This window comes from Saccostrea echinata, unplaced genomic scaffold (assembly GCF_033153115.1).
Source record: "Saccostrea echinata isolate AGI-Se365-2 ecotype Australia unplaced genomic scaffold, CSIRO_AGI_Sech_v1 ptg000022l, whole genome shotgun sequence".
Taxonomy (NCBI): Eukaryota; Metazoa; Mollusca; class Bivalvia; order Ostreida; family Ostreidae; genus Saccostrea; species Saccostrea echinata.
In genome coordinates this window covers 7,781,824-7,799,632 of record NW_026889771.1, presented here as the reverse complement: position 1 = coordinate 7,799,632, position 17,809 = coordinate 7,781,824, and the positions used below count along the sequence as shown (strand labels likewise).

At 33.5% G+C, this 17,809-nt stretch overlaps 2 protein-coding genes across 2 annotated transcripts in view; both read right to left on the bottom strand.

The window, feature by feature from the left end:
* LOC133190328 (uncharacterized) overlaps nucleotides 1–17,809 on the bottom strand; it is a 292,684-nt gene that overhangs the window by 81,974 nt on the left and 192,901 nt on the right. The window lies entirely within an intron of this gene.
* Nucleotides 1,462–6,852, bottom strand: LOC133190848 (uncharacterized). The gene is made up of 7 exons (XM_061326533.1): nucleotides 6,413–6,852; nucleotides 4,848–4,925; nucleotides 4,547–4,762; nucleotides 3,605–3,627; nucleotides 3,207–3,328; nucleotides 2,457–2,560; nucleotides 1,462–2,284 (listed from the first exon to the last, which is right to left on the bottom strand). The coding sequence occupies exons 1-7, from the start codon at nucleotides 6,806–6,808 to the stop codon at nucleotides 1,511–1,513; spliced, it is 1,713 nt and encodes a 570-aa protein (XP_061182517.1). The 5' UTR covers nucleotides 6,809–6,852; the 3' UTR covers nucleotides 1,462–1,510.

The window sequence follows — 17,809 nt, the reverse complement described above, 5'->3', positions numbered from 1 at the left end:
TCCCATAATTGCTTTTTCAAATTATGGTCTCTTGAGGTTAAAGGGTGGGGTAAAAAAATTACATATAAATAATGTATATAATATTTATCCGGGGGAAAATCTTCAATGAATAGCAAGGTCCTGTTACAAGTAGTGATATTGATTTAGAGGCATCCCCACCCTATAACCTTAAGAGACCATAATTTGAAAAAAAAAATTGAATCCACAAACCTGAAAATATTTGCATATCAATATTATATACATTGTGGTCCTATTACTCTTGAAAAGTTTTTTCTCTTTCCTAGATTTTCTCATGTAACACTCTGAATGCCTACTTCAGCCCTATCATTTCCCCAGGGATCATAATTGAGCGAGCTTAAAACTGCACTACATGAGGGTAGTTGCACATATATGACTTGTCATGCCCCTGCTGTTCTTGAGAATATTTTTGAAGACTTTCCTAAATATTCCAATGTAAGACTATATGATCTTTTGTGCCCCCCCCCCCCTTGTCCTGATGCCATGATTATAACAAATTCGAATCTATACGCTTATACGAGATTTCACATAACTTTTCGTCTTTTCTGGCCCATGCAGTGGTTCGTGACAAATTTTTAAAAAACATTTTATTAAATTTTCGCCATTTCTGAAATCTATCCCTTTGAAAGAGGGTGTGGTCCTTCGATCGTTTGAAAAAAAAATTTAATCTTCATCTAGGGATGCTTTTTAGCAAGTTTGGTTGAGAATAGCTTAGCGGTTCTGGATAAGAACTTGAAAATGTGAAAAGTTTACAAAAGACATTCCGAAGACGGACGCCAGACACAATCTTTGACCAGAAATGAGCGTTTTCCTCAAGTGAGCAAAACGGTAATATCGCTAACAAAACCGTAGAACTTAAAATGATAGAGCTACATTAATCTCCTCTTGAATTGGTACATTTGTAACTTTACTTTTTGGTTTTAAAAGGAAAATCTTAATCCTAAATCAATTTGATCCTCATAAGCAATATTAGTTACGTAACCTATACATTGTATATCAATGCCTCGACCTCCATCCCTTATCTTAGATACCAGAACTTTAAATTTTAAATCTCAAAATTATTGAGATCGACACCTTTTCGCATACTTCTAATATTCTATTCGTCTTAGATCAATTTGATACAGATAAGAAAGTCATATATATCTACCACACAAAAGATTTACAATTTAAAACATTATCATATGCGTAAATCGTTTTCGAGACTTTTCAGAAACACAATACACATAAAATCAGATATAACTACGAAAACTTGTCCGATAACAGTATGGAAAGCTTTCAAAATGGTCGTTGACCTCGAATACTTGCTGAAGATTGTAATAAAATTTCAAAATGTTGACGTCTTTGACCTTTATTATCAATTTCCTAGTGTTTCACTGGCACACTTTTTCGTTTGCATGATTTGAAAAAAAAATCGTGACAATATAATACTAATACTGTGTTTTTATTTGTTTCTCTAACAAGAAATTCCCTTTGAAATAAATACTAAAGGTTTTTAGTAATTCATGCTATAAACTTTCACCGCCTCTTTCAATGTATCATCTTTCTCGATGAGGAACATTTTTGAGCACGTACTGTCAAAACCAACTGTAATAGGTTTCGTCAGTCCCTTTTCCTTGGAGAGTATAATCCGCACCAAGCGTCCATCTGGACCTATCTGATGAACATTGTTGGATTTAGAACCACATGCGTATGCTAGGGATCTATTGTCCGCAGACACACCCCCTATTTCCTGTAAGTCGTCGTGTTTGTACTTATATTCCCGGTTTCCACGCATATCTGTACAGAGTACATATTCAGACCGGATATTGAGGTACATTTTCCGATGAGATTTGGAAATATACAGTGACTGTATCATTCCAGACATGATGATTGTTTTCAATCGAGCTCCCTTAACGTTAAAGAAACTGACTAAACTTCCGTTTCCGGTAACAATTTTGTCATCAATAGAGGAGACATGAAAGCATTCCGTATCTAGTTCGATCTTTCCTTTTGGCTGCAAAGTTTCCTCATTTACATCGATTAATTCCACCCTCTTAGCCGCACCTATTGTTACTGCAAGCATATGATCGGATAATGCAGTCACGTCAAACGCCTTGTCTTCCAGTTTCAGTTCATGAAGGAGAGCATAACTCTCGTCATACAGGAGAAGTGTTGAATTAAGATCTAACAGCACAATATATCCTGATGACAGGAACGTTGCAGCATGAACAGCTGGACTTGGAGACAACTCCTTCTCCAGTATTAGATTTGTGTGAAATGAAAGCTTCTGCAAATGAAGGGAACAAGTAAAAACGTTAACCTATGCCATTTCAATTATATTTAAAGTGTAATATGCTTCAAATAAATAAGATCGTTAATGGAACGAAGCAGAGAATTAATGTAACAATACACTTAAAATGAAGTGTGTAAATTTGGCTGTGGTTTCATGAGCCGCCTACCGCAGAGTGCTTGCCATTCTCTACGTGTTGAGTGGCGAGTCTGTAGGACAGTTCTTCACTCCCCTCGCTGGACTTCCGGGTGCGCAGGCGTGGGTCTGGCGCTGCTGGAATCATATATACAAGACAGGGTTTAAGACACAAATCAAAAAATCTAACGCCAAAGTATAATCAGATGATTAAGACCAAAGCCTAAAAACTGCGCATAATCAGGGAGGGATTTTCAACACAGTTTGAAACTTGACGAATGAAAAAATAATGTAATGGTGTGTTTTGATGGAACTGACAATTCACCCTTTTCCTCTTTTAAGATCGTGAAAAGACATGTGTGCTCTAATTGAAATTTTCCCTGGTACTAATGGAAGAATTTGGAAGGTTTATATCATGCAGGTAGACAAAAAATATATAAGGCACGTGAAATCTTGCTACCTGTCTATCAATATTGTTGTTTGATTGCTTCTTCTTTTAGATAGTTTGTTAAAAATAAGCATATTGTTTCAATGAAGACTAAAAAAATTGAAAATCCGAATAGTTAATTGAAATGTTCCACATGCATTTATTCTATTTACACTTCTTGACATTCATTACACAGTGTTTGACGCTATGAATTACTTATCGTTCACGCCAAATGAGTCTTTACTATCCGTCGTGGGAAACAGCTGTCACTGAATGATGGGAGTACGAAATACTTTAAATTTATACATGTATTTTTATTGTTTCTCAGAGTTAAGCAGAACAGTGGTTGATACTTACGAGCCAGTCTGAAGGACATGAGGAACAATTCGGTGTCGCCATGTTTGAGAGTTGGCAAGGACACTCGTGTGTCATGGTAGTCCGAGTCTAAAGATGTTACCAACTTCTTCTCAATGCGAACTCTGTATTAGTATTTATTGATTTGGAAGATACATGTATAAACAAATAGTGAAAATTGAAAAAACAAAACAAAAACAAAAACTAATTCATTTCATGAATTACAGTGAATATATTCGAACAGCAGATTTCGAGCAGTTGGTAAGATATATATTAAATTTAAAATATATGTATATTAACAGTTCAAATCTGACCCAAAAACACTTAAAAATTGAAAATGTAAAGTATCCAATATCACAAACTTTCCATGCATACATGAGGGGATAAAGTAACGGAGTTACCTCTCTTTGAGTTCTGCCACGTTCTGCAAAGCAAAAAAATGTAAATTATAAACAAGCCTATAATGTTTTGCTTCTAAGGTTTCATAATTTTCTTCCTGTTTTGCGCACATCAAATTTAAAAGAATTACAATTATCTTTCCTCTCTACAAGTCTCTTGTATCTTGGCATAAATAACATTTCACATCTTGAACTTCTTTTACATTATGGCATCACAATTCACTGATTTAATCTATTGTCCTTAAGGAGTACTCTGACTTTTTTGTGACCACTGCAATTGAAACTTGATCAAAAAGGCTTTAATTTTGTCTAGACGAAATTGACTACCACTCGAGAACAGTTACAGATAAATTCAACAGTCTATTCTACATGTATATCATATATTTGCCGCAAAGATGTTTCTTTAGTGGTTTGTGTGATCTTTACATTTTTTTTTGGATTTCATATTGACCGAAATTGTCTCGCATTATAATTTGCAGAGACAGAACGTATTTTCTTCAAAGACATTCTTTATACTGGGCATAGATTTCAGAATAAATACGAGCTTTCCCGACTGGACCCTAAGGATTTTCAAAAATGAAATATCCATTTTGTCTTGTCTTGCAAAATAGTGAATTATCGGTCACCAAATGTATAAGGAAGTATCCTATTACAATAGTGATCGTGCAGATTTTTTGCTGATCCAGACTGTTGAAGTTTTGTTATGACTAATTGGGAGTATAACCCCATGTTCTACATCTAAGTTTATTTCTAAAAATGTAGTACAATCTGTCAGAAAGTTTTTTTTCAGTTGAATCACAAATATCATTTATTGAAAAATAATAATAGCAAATATGTTAAGACTCTCAAAATTTTCTTCTCTGTTCTTTTATTTATAGGAAATATTGCAGGAATTCTGGCTACCAGCCCAACTAATGTTAAATAGAAAACTTATGACAGAAAAACCTGTAAAAAGGACACTCCGTCGTCCGTTATAGAGTCCTCGAGAGCGTTTATTTTTAACTTCAGTTCCTGAGCTTTGGCTATTTTATCGTTGCCATGACAGGCTTTTTCGGCGAGTTTAATGGCCTCCAGCTGTAACCCGTCTTCTTTTTGTCGTAAAAGTTCCCGTATTTGTTCAAATTCTGATGTTATTTGTTCTTGAAGGGCACATAATTGACTCTAAAAATATCAAAAAGGGAATGTACTTTCTTGAAATCAAACGATGAAAATCGGATGTTGAGTGAAGTAAAACGTTATCTCTCACCTGAACTGTGACGTCACTGTCGCTCAAAATAGAGTTGACCTTTCCTTTAACAAATGCCAGATCTGACGAAATTTCATCCTATACAAGAGAAATTAAACTTGAAATACCCTAATTGTAATACGTTATTTGAACATAATGAATTATGTTTGAAGATTTTTAACTTGACTATTAAAAGTTTAATGTTAAAGGTACTTTTCAACATACTGTGGTTTCGTTTATTTTCGTGGGGATGAGAATTTTGTGATCTTGACAAGAAATACAATTAGCTTAATATGTAAATTTGTGGACAGTTACCTCAACTTATTCTATCATTAGTAAATTTGTAGTTCGATGATCGCCTAATTTCATAGTCATATTCAACCTCGAAACCAACGATTTTAGTTTTCAAAGAAAATTGAGAAAAACCACAGCATGCTCAAGCGTTTATCGGTAAAATTGTGAAATTTTCATTAAATCACTTTTTCTATTAAATCAAAATGAATAAATAAATGTTATAAAAATAATTATGTTTGTCTGATTTGCATGTTAACCTTGTTAATGATGTAAAATAATATTATGGAACGTGATTTGACATTATAATCCATATTCCTTGCGCTTGGGGTCGATCTCTAAGAGGAGTTCTTCATGAACGTTTTTATATTAAGTAGCAACTCTACTTGCTATAGTCCCGCCAGCCAGGAGCAGGTCGAAATCTTATCATAATGCTTGCTCATTAAAAATTGTAAATGATATAACTTGTACAAATTTAATAGCCATGAATACAAAGTATATCCACTATTCAAATGGAAAGAATGGCTGTTTGGTGGTAAAACAATATTTGAACGTTTGTTTAACGAAACTATCTTTTTTACCATGATACTCTTACAAGAAACGATTACATCTCGAAACCAAAGGAAACGTAGGCGTATGTAATTATAATGACATAAAATCTATAAATTTTCTCTTTAGTCTTTTATAATTAAATCCTATTACTGGATATATTCAGTCACTGATATATGTTTGGTATTTAATAATTTCATATGAAAAGAGCTCTTGGCAGAGAATCTAAAGTTCTGCACTTATAACTGGAAAATCTTTATCAGGGACACACGAACAAAAAAGAAATATTTTGAAACAATTAAAGATGACCTCATTCTTTTGCCAAAAGTTTGACTGTTAATTGGTATTTAAATCTCGTCATTCTGTTTCTTTAACGTGTCCCTGATATGGGACCTTTGTCAGACTCACTGGATTAATGTAATTTGAAATGGTTAGATCAGCAAAAATTGATTGTCTAGATATATTGAGATTATTGTCCCCTTCTTATTTACACAATGCTTAGATACACAAGATCCGTGCTTTCATTGGGAAAAATTCAAAGGAGAAACTGTTTTACAAATGAAAGAAAAATATCTCGATATGTTTACATTTCTCGACTTGAATTCTTTTTTTTTTAAATAAATGTCTATGAAATGTTATCTTAGGTTGATTTCATCTGATTTATTTTTAGTAAGATGCATTATATTTCAAACATGCTTGTGTAATGTACACGTAAGATGAAAACCATATTCAATGCATTGTGGTACCCTTTTCCTTTTAGCCACGACGTCAACATCTCCCATGTTATGACCCGAATGTTGATCACTGAAAAAGCATCTTCCACACATCAGCACTGCGCATGTTTCACAGTATCCTTCCACGGTTCGCTTGTGTTCTTTGCAGACACGTGACTGTTGTTGCTGATGAGCAAACTCATCAACCATGGCGGCAAGCCTCCTGTCCTTTTCTAGACCGTCCACTCCTCTATAGTCCAGCATGACCAGCTGACGACACTCGGGGCAGTTGAAGGAGAGGCAGTGCTGGCGGACCCCCTCCAAACATCGCTTACAGAAACAGTGACTACACGGAAGTCTGTGGGGATCAGCGAAGAAGTCCATACACACTGGACATCTTAGATACTGGTCTAAAACCAGAGACGCCATTTTGTGGCAATCTACAAAGAATTTACCACGTGGAAATGAAGATATGAAGTAGACAAGAAAAATTGTTTTAAATATCGAAACGCCATAAACATTGGGGAAAAAAATCAATGTTACCTCAGCCTACTTTTCCGGGAGACTCATTTGTTCATCCATAATTAAAGCATAAGTATAGATTCCGGTAGAATATCCCACAATTATGGTCGGTGTATTCATACTGTCAACATTGATCGAGGAAAGGCCTACCTCCAAAATTGCCTAGAGTTAAAGGTACAATATTTTAGTTACACCGAATACACAAAAGGAATAAAAACATACACCACTTACTTAGCAGGTGACAAGTTAAATACAAAATCAAAATATCGAACTGAGTCAATGCAGGTTTAATCGTTGCCAGTAATATCATTAACATGCAAAGTCATGATGTAATATCTTAGCGATCTAGGTGTTTCGGGGTCGCCAATGTGAGAATACTAGTACCTTATAAGATTAATCAATCAACGTCGGAATAGCGCGGATCCACAAAATGTTTTCCGGTAAACTCCGAAATTTATCATAAAATTAATTTCCAGTGCCATATACGGAATAGATGGTTCTGATTTTCATATAAAATTATTCCCTCTTAACGTATCCTTTTACAAGCAATTGTAATCAAAACGGAACCGAATACTTATTATCAGATTATTTGCAAAAGTCCACCTCCCCCCGAGATTAAGATCACGACAGGTTAAACGCATTGTGGAGGTAGATAACAACGGGTATTCTCTTGCAGGTTATTTCGAGTAATAGCATAAGTTAACAGCTCTGTATTTTATATCGTAATGTGTTATGTCTTTTTAGGATTGTAGAGGAATATTGCTTTGATAAATTTTTCTTTGTGAAATTATAAAATATTTTGATTTCCTTTAGGTTGCAATTTCAAATATTTTGAATTTAACTTGGTAGATAATCTGATTTTAATTCACAATAGTGTTTTATCAAGGATATATCCATAATCAATAAGCATCTCATGTTGTTTCCTTTCTGTCTGTATGATACTGTAGTGCATCGGAGATCCCTCTCAATTAATTCTATATATATAATGACCATTTTCTCCTTCATTATAGTTCTAGTTTTCCCCACTTTTAATCTTTGCAGGAAAATCAGGGATTAAAAGGCAATCGATCAGAAGAAAACTCTTGTACGGTTTCCGAGACTTTTGCTATTATTTCTTTTTCCTTGTAACATTGACTTCTATGACGCAGAATTTCAATGCTTCTTTATGTGACAGTGTATACGTAATTATTCTGAATTCAAGACTCTTATGGCGAATTATATTTTTAAAAAGTTTAGAATCACTTGAAAAGAATGACCTTGACCATTGAAATTAAACCAATGGAAGTAATGGAACACCACCAGCACGTGAGAAACATATCAAAATCAACAATTAATACTTGATTGCTTAAGAGTTTCTATGACTTTTTCTTAACAAAATTTAGCACACAAGCAATTTCCAACGAATACCAGTTATCTGTTGTACAATGCCGGACTATTTGATAAATTCTCCAAGATTGGACTCCACCAAATTGTTATTTAGGAAATGTCTAATAATCATTGTGTAGTTGGACTATTGTGTCTTATCAGGGCTAATACTGTGTTTGATCTGTCAAAGCTGACATAGGGCCCATTTGCACTAACGAGAAATAGACGAGTATATGTGATACAGTGTACAAATTAAGGAACCTGTATGCTTGTCTATACACTTGACAACTATTTATCCTCTATAAACAAATATTATCGAAAAAAAATTCACTTCCGTTCACGAGATTTCAATTCCTAAACAATATGTATGAATACATTATACATAATACATTGTTATGTTTCAGACACAGATTTTGGCACTAAGAGTTACGTCATCGTCTCATACTTGTGTCAGAGAAATCTCACTGATTTTATAGTCAACAAAGAGGATGTCATGGTCAAAGAGTAATAGATTTCTGCACTTTCTAGAGGCAGTTTGGACATACTGTTGTTATCCCGGTCCGTCCGTCCGTCTGTTACACTATCTTCTTTTTCAAACTCCTCTTGCATTTTAAGCAGAACATGTAGCAAATTCATCTTATGTATTTACAGTTGGTGGTATCCTGTAGATGTGCAATAAGGTTTCGGAGTTTTCATTTTCATCCTTGGAGCCAATTGAGAAGTCGAAAAGGACCTTTTCCAACAAAATCTGGTTCCCAGAACTCCCATTACATTTTGAGCAGTAGCCATATCATCTTTTGAAATATGATTGTGGTATGCTGCAATAAGGTTTTGGATTTTTCATTTTTATCCTGGGGTCCAATTGAGCCGAAATACGACGTTTTTCTACAAACAACCATGTTCCCGGAATTCCTCTCACAATGTTCCCGGAATTCCTCTCACATTGTAAGCTGTTGGAGTATGATTGGTGATGTCTTGCGCATTTGCAATAAGATTTCGGAATTTCTGTTTTCATCCTGGGCTCCAACTGAGGCAAAAAACGAAGTTTTTTATACAAAAAATCACTAATCATGTTTCCAGAACTCCCAACAAATTTTAAGCAGTAGCTAAATCTTATTTTGGAATATGATTGGTGGTGTCTTTTACGTGTTGCATAACGTTTTGAAGTTTTTCATTTTCATCTTGGGGACCAGTTAGGGGCTGAAAAACGCCGTTTTTCTACAATATTTATGTAAATTTTGCCTTGCTCATTTGTTATCCAAGTTAGAAGGAGAGAACTTTTAGAGTCCGTGTGGGTATTGCTGTCTAGTACAATTTGTGAATAGCGAGTTAAAACAGCAGATCAAACACACAAACAAAACAAAAGACAAGAAAAAAGCAGAAATATTAAATACTTGATGTCACTAGTATTTGTAAGGTTTCTGCCCAATTACTCACGTAAAAACCTTGATATTTTGCATACTTGAAATACCAATTATTGTACGAATTACAATTACTGTAATAGTTGTTTTTCGTTGCATAGTGATAAAAATCTGTACAGATATATTGAAAGAAGATACCTTTGTTTGAGATGTCTAGTTGAAGACAAAAGGGTTAGCAAGCGATTGTTTGCTCTTTTTTTCAATTGCTTCACTTTAAATTTTAAAAAAAATCATCAAAACGTAAGGGTCTCAAGTTATTATTATTTTTAATCTCAGCTGTAAGCTGTTCAATGTTACATGTTGAATTTAGTTCACAAAAACTTGGTTTTGTGTTGATTGCAAAAGAAAGGAGACTCCGCCGTCAAATCTTGTTTGACCATCAGAAAGTGACATTTGCATTATATTTGGGACTCTGCTGTCAATAACGGTATAAATTAATAGTGAACAATAAGTTTTTGTGTACTAGATTCTAACTCATTTGTATAATTTCGTAGGGAAATTGACGAAATAATATTTCTGAAAAATGAGTGAAGCACTTGACATTGACAACTGAGTCTTAATTGATAAGATACATGTACTAGAAAGCATTCGTTTATTGGGGGAATATAACTCGTGTGTCTGTTTGTATTACAGACATTTCTGTAAAAATGCTGGTCTCTGAGCCTTTTTATCCAATAGAATTTATCGATTAAGTATTAGCATATGGAAGAACATACTTGATGAGAGTTACTCGAGTTACCATAATCAAGAAGAGTTTACTCGATTCGTACCCAGGATGTTGGGGTTAAAATGGCGTTAAGTAAATACTGTAGTAATATTTATACACAGATAATGGTTGCATAATTCAGCCATTCATTGGCCTTTCACCTTTTAGAGACGCGTCCTGTACATGCTGTAATAACAGTACCATGACTGTGATTGTGGAAACGAAGATGTTCCGAAGGACATGAAAGTTAACTATGCGCAAGAAATTTTCTCATATGTCGGTAGCTAGCTCTATCATCTTTTTGTTGAAATAAACCCATATGTACGTTTTACCAAGTCATCAAGAAAGCTTACATCAGAAGGCTGCGATATGTATCCACAGAACACATATGATCAGGACAAACGCAAAGAAAAAACCTTGGGTATTCAGTATTTGCATACATATACTATATTTCGTGCATAAATTAATCAAACGCAGCATAAAAGCCTCGTATAACGTGCTGTGACCGGTTTCTGACCATATCATTATTAGTCTTTCCGATGTTTCCTCTTGCAGCCTTAATGTATCTTTGTACGAAAGAGAAGACGCTCATCAAATTGTATTAATTATACTACAGGTGTTGTTGTCTGATTAAGTAAGGAGGATAATTTTGTTTTCATGATATATTAATAAGCGAAAAATGACGTGTTATTTATACGGATTCAGATCTATGGATCTCTTCAATTCTACAGGATTTCAATTTTTATAAATATATATACAGTCAAACCTCGTTATCTCAAACTCGTTGGGACCACTTCGAGATATCTGAGGATTCAAGATACCAAGGGCAAAATACTTAAGGAATAAGTGTTTGGGATTTTTTAATCACTTCGACATATCCATGGTATTCGAGATATCATGCAGTGATTGATATACCGAAGTTCAACTGTATATGGCATTTGCATAATACATTTCATTTGCAGGTCTACGTGACCAACTTCATTATTTAACGAAAAGTTTATTTTATTTTATTACATTTTGTATTTCAAATAGCACAAAATAACTATGTAATAATCTCGAAATGTCCCTGTAGATATCTGACATCAAAATTAAAAGCAAGCATGCCTTATTGCTTCTCCAAATTTTTTAAGTTAATCATAGATGTATGTTATTTAATGCTTGATCAGAATAATGTTTTAATGTGTCTAACGTTTCTTGACAATTTTAAGGACTTACTATAGAAATCAGACTTTGGGTTATCTTACTTTAAGTCAATATTTTTGAAATTTTAAACTATTAGATAAATATCTATATTTATAAAAACGCATGTAGTTACTGATATAATTCATCGTTAAACGTGATGTACAAAGTAATCAATAGAATTTGACCTAGAAATCAAACAAGCAGTTTTTCCCTCTTGTGTATTGCTATCTATACGTTATAATTTACAAGGGAAACAAATTAATTCGTTCAATAAAATTAGATGTTTTGACTAAAATTTACATTTACTCAACGGATTCCTGAATCTAATTGATTACAAAAAACCCATTAAGTGTTATTCAATAAACATCAAGTGATAATTTTTACCACCAAAAAAGATCTATCAATTGATATTTATAATAAAAATGCTGCTTAGGAATTGCGATGAGAATCTGTTTAAAAACTTCATAAGCATTCCCCATGTAATTCTGTAAAGGACGAATGATAAGTATATATATATATATATATATATATATATATATATATATATATATATATATATATATATATATATATATATATATATATATATATATATATATATATATATACACTAGACAAAATTGCTAACGCACCACCTAAATAAATTAACATTTTTCTTTTCAAAACTTGTTTATGATGTTTTTGATATATAATTATGTTACTTTAATAAAAAATGAGACATTTAAATGTTTTAACTGATAAATAATAGCAATGTTTACTGAAGCGTAACCACTTCATAGCAAAAATTAAAATCATATCCATACTTTTTTGGTGGAATAAATTTCTAATTATTTCTTTGTGGTTGTGTTCTTTATGTTTGTACTAATTAAAAACTCAGAAAAAAAGTTACACGTATGCGGCGTTTGACTCTAGAAGAGCCTGCTAAGGCAGCCAGTATGGTATCTGCAGGGGGTTCCTTTGAAGAAAATTGTGAAAAATTAAAACAATTCAAAGATTATGCATTTCTCTGGTGAAAAATTGTTGAAAATGAATTAACGATCATAAAAATGCTTACAATAGATATCGACGGCATTAAGTAAGCACCACGCAATAACTTCAAGATTGTTCCACAAAATTGGGGCAACCGGAAGTTGGGTGGATTTGGTAGGGACAACAAGGCACTCGATGACTACTAAGCGATATGGTAGTCAATCAGGGTATATCATTTGATTTTTAAGTGGGAGACTGTTCCCGTCGCAACATCACGGACCACCATCGGTAATCACCAACTTCATATCTTGGCAAAAACGGTGCGCAGTGCACGTCGGGACATTGGTTTTTCGGACAAGAAGGTCCTTTAAGGGTCTTGACATGACACCAAGACATTTGTCAATCCAACTGTTTTGGAAAAGATGGCATATTTTATATACTAGTACCAATCTGGAAAATGATCAATTCACAAATAAGAATTATAAGTGGTGCGTTAGCAATTTTGTCTAGTGTATATACTGTCATTCGTCATTTACAGAATTACATGGGGAGCGCCTATGCTATACAGAAGGGAAAAAATGGAGTCTTTTCCCATCTTTAAAGTATTGGCTAGACATAGTTGATTGTCCTCTCTGAGTTATATTTTAGGTGATATCGTTGCATCCAATGCAGTTCTGCTCTAGACTCTACAGATAAGAGGTCTTCTAACATTTATTTCAATTTTTATGAAAAGGGGGTTGTCATGGATGCTTTTGTAACACATTCGAGGTTGTTTTTCCGCTTGTCGGAAAGAACCGAGAAGTTGCGATTTTCCAAATCTTTTATAGATAGAAAACGACTTCATTTTGTATAAAATTTTAAAATCCGATGATGAATGCATTCAGGGTGTTTTAACTTTTCATTCGAGCTTGCCGGAAAGGCCCGAGAAGATGCAATTTGTCATAAGTATACTAAAACACGATCGCTGCGTAATTTCTGGTATAAAACCATGAAAAGGCAGTATGGCTAAAACTTCTTTTCCGTCTTAAAGGGACATGGACACAGTTGCATTGCCGTTTTGTTTACAGTTTTATATTTCTATTTTTATTCAAAAAATAATTTCAGTTTAATAAATTGAACTTATATGAACATTCTTAAAATTCAATGACGAGGACATTCTTGATTACATCACGTTACACATCTGTGTTTGTAAACATGGACATGAGCTGTGTTATTCTTAATGTTTACGTTTTACCGTGTGTTAATTCGTTTTGTCCGCATCGCTACATCACTGAGCACAGACTGACAATACAATTGAGTTGGATTTGCTTTCTCACGTTTCTACTCTGGATTTCCTGGATTATAGCTTTGATATAATATACAAAACTATTACTACTAGTTTCTTAAACTATACGGATAAAGTCCATTTAGTGAGAGTGCAAGGATTCGTGTCAATCAAAGGCGTCCCAGAATTCAAAGTTTTAGTAATTTCCAGCTAAAAGAGATTTCTAAACATGCTTTTATAGTATTTCGGTGTGAAATGCTCCAGTAATATATAAGTCATTATATTGTACTGAAAATATTAGAAAGCTTTGGTCTCAAATGTGTGAACAAGCCCCTTTTATTATTGAAATGTTTAATGTTGTTTTTATCCTGAAGTCAGTGGCGAATGAAGAAGTGTTAAGGCTCATGATTTTTTTTTTCAGTAACCTGAGAAGGTGTTATATATATATATATATATATATATATATATATATATATATATATATATATATATATATATATATATATATATATATATATATATATATATATATGAATGGCAATTCTCAAACTAGTGACAGTAAGTACAATTTACTAGATGCACTTAATACTAGAAAGGGTGTGGGTGTGTGTGGGTGTGAAAATTCATGTTACAATACATGTTAACTAAAAAGAAACATTCAGGTAACATAAACTTTTCCAGTCGTAGTGAAAGGAATGTAAAAAGAAAAGCATAGAAGAAAAAAATTGATTAAAGCTTAGTGCGTTTCTCCTTTTCAACCTAACCAAAGAAATAAAGTGTTATATAATCCTCTTTACAGACCAGACTCCGTGGCCATAAAATTTAGACGAGCTCACTTTTGATATCAGTCTCACTTTTATACATATGGAATATATAGTGGAAAAGTGAGACTGAGATCAAAAGTGAGCTTGTCTAAGTTGTATGGTCCTGGAGCCAGACGACATCTTCTCAGCCACCTACCATTTTCACAATATGGTACCCAAGCGACATTGTACGCTTGTCATCAAATTTCCGGAAGGGCAAAATAAAAAACAAATTAAATAAAAAAGGGGAAAAGGAAAAAGGTCTTGGGGTGCTTAGTTATATAGAACAGATTGTTGGTGCAACATTTGACATGGGAACAAAGGAAAAATTATTTAAAGTTGGGTTGGAGATGATTAGAAAGACACAGTAATATTGATTGCTGACCTCCTGAGAAATATCGAAGGCTTAATTGACGAACAGTTTGCCATCTTAATCCCAGACAGCAAAGCATTTGTTCATGACACACTGAGTTTTAATGATTTGGCTTATTTCTTTTCAATGGTTTCGACTCTGAGTGAGCTCTGTTTAATCTGAGTCTTGTCCGTGGTTCTGTATTGGGGGCGTCATGTAAATAATCGGAAATAGTAAGAATGTCCAACATGATATGAATTAGAATGTTCTATACATGTTTTTATCATTTATGAAGAAAAACAGTTGCTGTATATCAATTTTTCATTTCGACAGAATCTATGCAGCCCGATACTTTGGTTAACAAACTTTGATGTAATTCCTTGATGGACAGACATATGGCCCGAAGGCGCCGATTCTTTTACTTGGATAATTTTCCATAATAGTAAATACTTTTATTTCATGCGATTTTGGAATGATTTCTACGTCGTCTTATTAATTAGTTTGAGTCTCATTATTTTGAAACATTTATGCATGATGCAACGATACTTTGAAAATTATTTTTTGTCAATGTATAAGATAATGGAAAATAATGCAATGCAAAGTGAATTATGATAACTATTACACTTAACGAAGTTATATAATATGTATTATTCAGTAATAATACAATCAAAACATCAATGTTTGGCGTAAAACTACTGATGAAACGTATAATTTGGATGTAGCTGGCGAGTAATTGCTCATGAGGCATGTAAAATAATGTTGTGTGGGATGTTTCAAGCATTTTAGACTTAGTTTTCTCGACTGATAAGCAATGACAATTCCCATAAGACGCATTCTTGATTTTATATACACCTTGAATGATGTAAAATTAATACCCAACATATAAAACATCTTTGATTAATTTTTGACAGCTCTATTAATTTAAGAACTGCCATTGTTGCAGAAAAAGGGCAGTTTCTGGCCAAGGAAAACTGGAAATTTCATTGATTTTTAGAAGTCGTAATTCTTTCGCCATCCGAGAGTTTAAAAGGTTACAGAGAGGATTTGTCACCATTTCTTGAATTTCGAGCAGAATTTCAACTTAAAAAAATTAAGTTTCACAAGGAATGACAGAAGGGAAAGCACAGTACATGTTTATATTTTTTCTTAATAATGTAGGAAACCAGATACACGCATGTAACTGTAGGGCGTTCTGTGTTCGTATAATTTCAACTTTACGCGACTTTTTTATGCATCCCATACAAAAAATACAAAATCAATACTACTATGAAATCTGTCATCAAATCGGCTATCTATGGAGCATGAGATGCATATCTAGAATTTATCATACGGTAAATACGTTTTAAGCACGGCTTTTCAATTATATACTTATTGATCCGGAATTTTTATGCGTATCCCGAGGGACAATTCATTAAGTGTTGTGGATGTAGTGAAATTGAAGCGTTCGATATCTACCCATAGTAAAAAAAAGACCAGGCTTCAAACTATCGACCGTTTTATATTATTGGAATTTGAACATATCGAGATTCAGAACCAATCGATACCACTGCATCCCTTTGTAAGGACGACACAGAGAGCAAATCAAAAGAGTCTCTGCAGGGAGACCAGACACAGCAAAGGTAAGTACAACTTGAACCACAAACAGTTGTTTGATCAATTAACTGTTAATTAACTTAACATTGACATTACCATTTATTAACCGATTGCAGTTTTTAAATAGAGATCGCATGTCAATTTGATATTAATTTGTCGAGGTATTTCTAAACTCGGAACTCAGTTTGACGTGTCTTTTATTATTATATTTTACGTGGAGAAACGGACGTCGTTGTGGAGTATTTGCCATATTTCCCATTGTGGTGTGTTTGCATTATTCATTTTATTTATTGATTAACTAACGCACAATATTTCTTGGTGATGTGAGGGTGTTCATTATCTTCAGTTACAGATAAAAGTCATTGTAAAGTAAATTTATTGTCACTGTGCAATTCGGAGATGATTGCGAAAGCTTGTCAAAAAACTGCTTTCAATTAAAGTTCTACATTTAGCACAGATGTTTAATCAATGAAGGGTCGCTTAGGGCTAGAAGTATTATTTTCTTCTGATTACATATGGTCCACTGATTTTTGCCTTATGTTTGATTTAGGTTGTAATTTGTAAATTTTCAGTGGGACTGTGGTCAAACTTTTATTTTTGTTTAATTTAACTAACAGTATACAACCATGCTGGAAACATTTGCTTTAGTCTTGATTGCCAGTTGTTCTATCAAGACAAAAGGGAATATCGTTTGATGGTATTTTAGTGTGATGTTAAAAAAACACTGCATGTTACACGGAAGGATTCTCCTCAACTTAATTAGTATTCATGAACGGAATCTGTCGTTTGCATACTCCGCAAATTACACAGTGTGAACTTTGTATAATAGTGAATTATGGGTAGGACGTAACCTCAATAGAATGTTTCTAGCTTCCTTTCAAGGCTATAAACTATTATCCAGAAATTGTTCCTTTGGTTTCAAGTTGTTTCCTAAAATATGTAATAATCAGGATTAATGTTGATTTGCAGTTATCGGTATAAGCATCCCAGTCTTAATACCTAATCTTTGAGATCTGATTTGTATTCGAGTGCATTCTCTTTACAGCTAGAAACCATTTCTTTATATAAAAATGTCATTAAGTTTATTTAAAAAGCAAACCAGAACTTCAACTTTTGTTTAGTGAAGTATATATACATGTATCTCAAAAGTTTCTTTTTTTCGGTTTCTTTTAGCTTATATGCCGACTATCATCTAAATAAGTGACAAAACCTTTTTTTTTTTTGTTTCCGGTAATTGTAGCCAATTTTGTTTA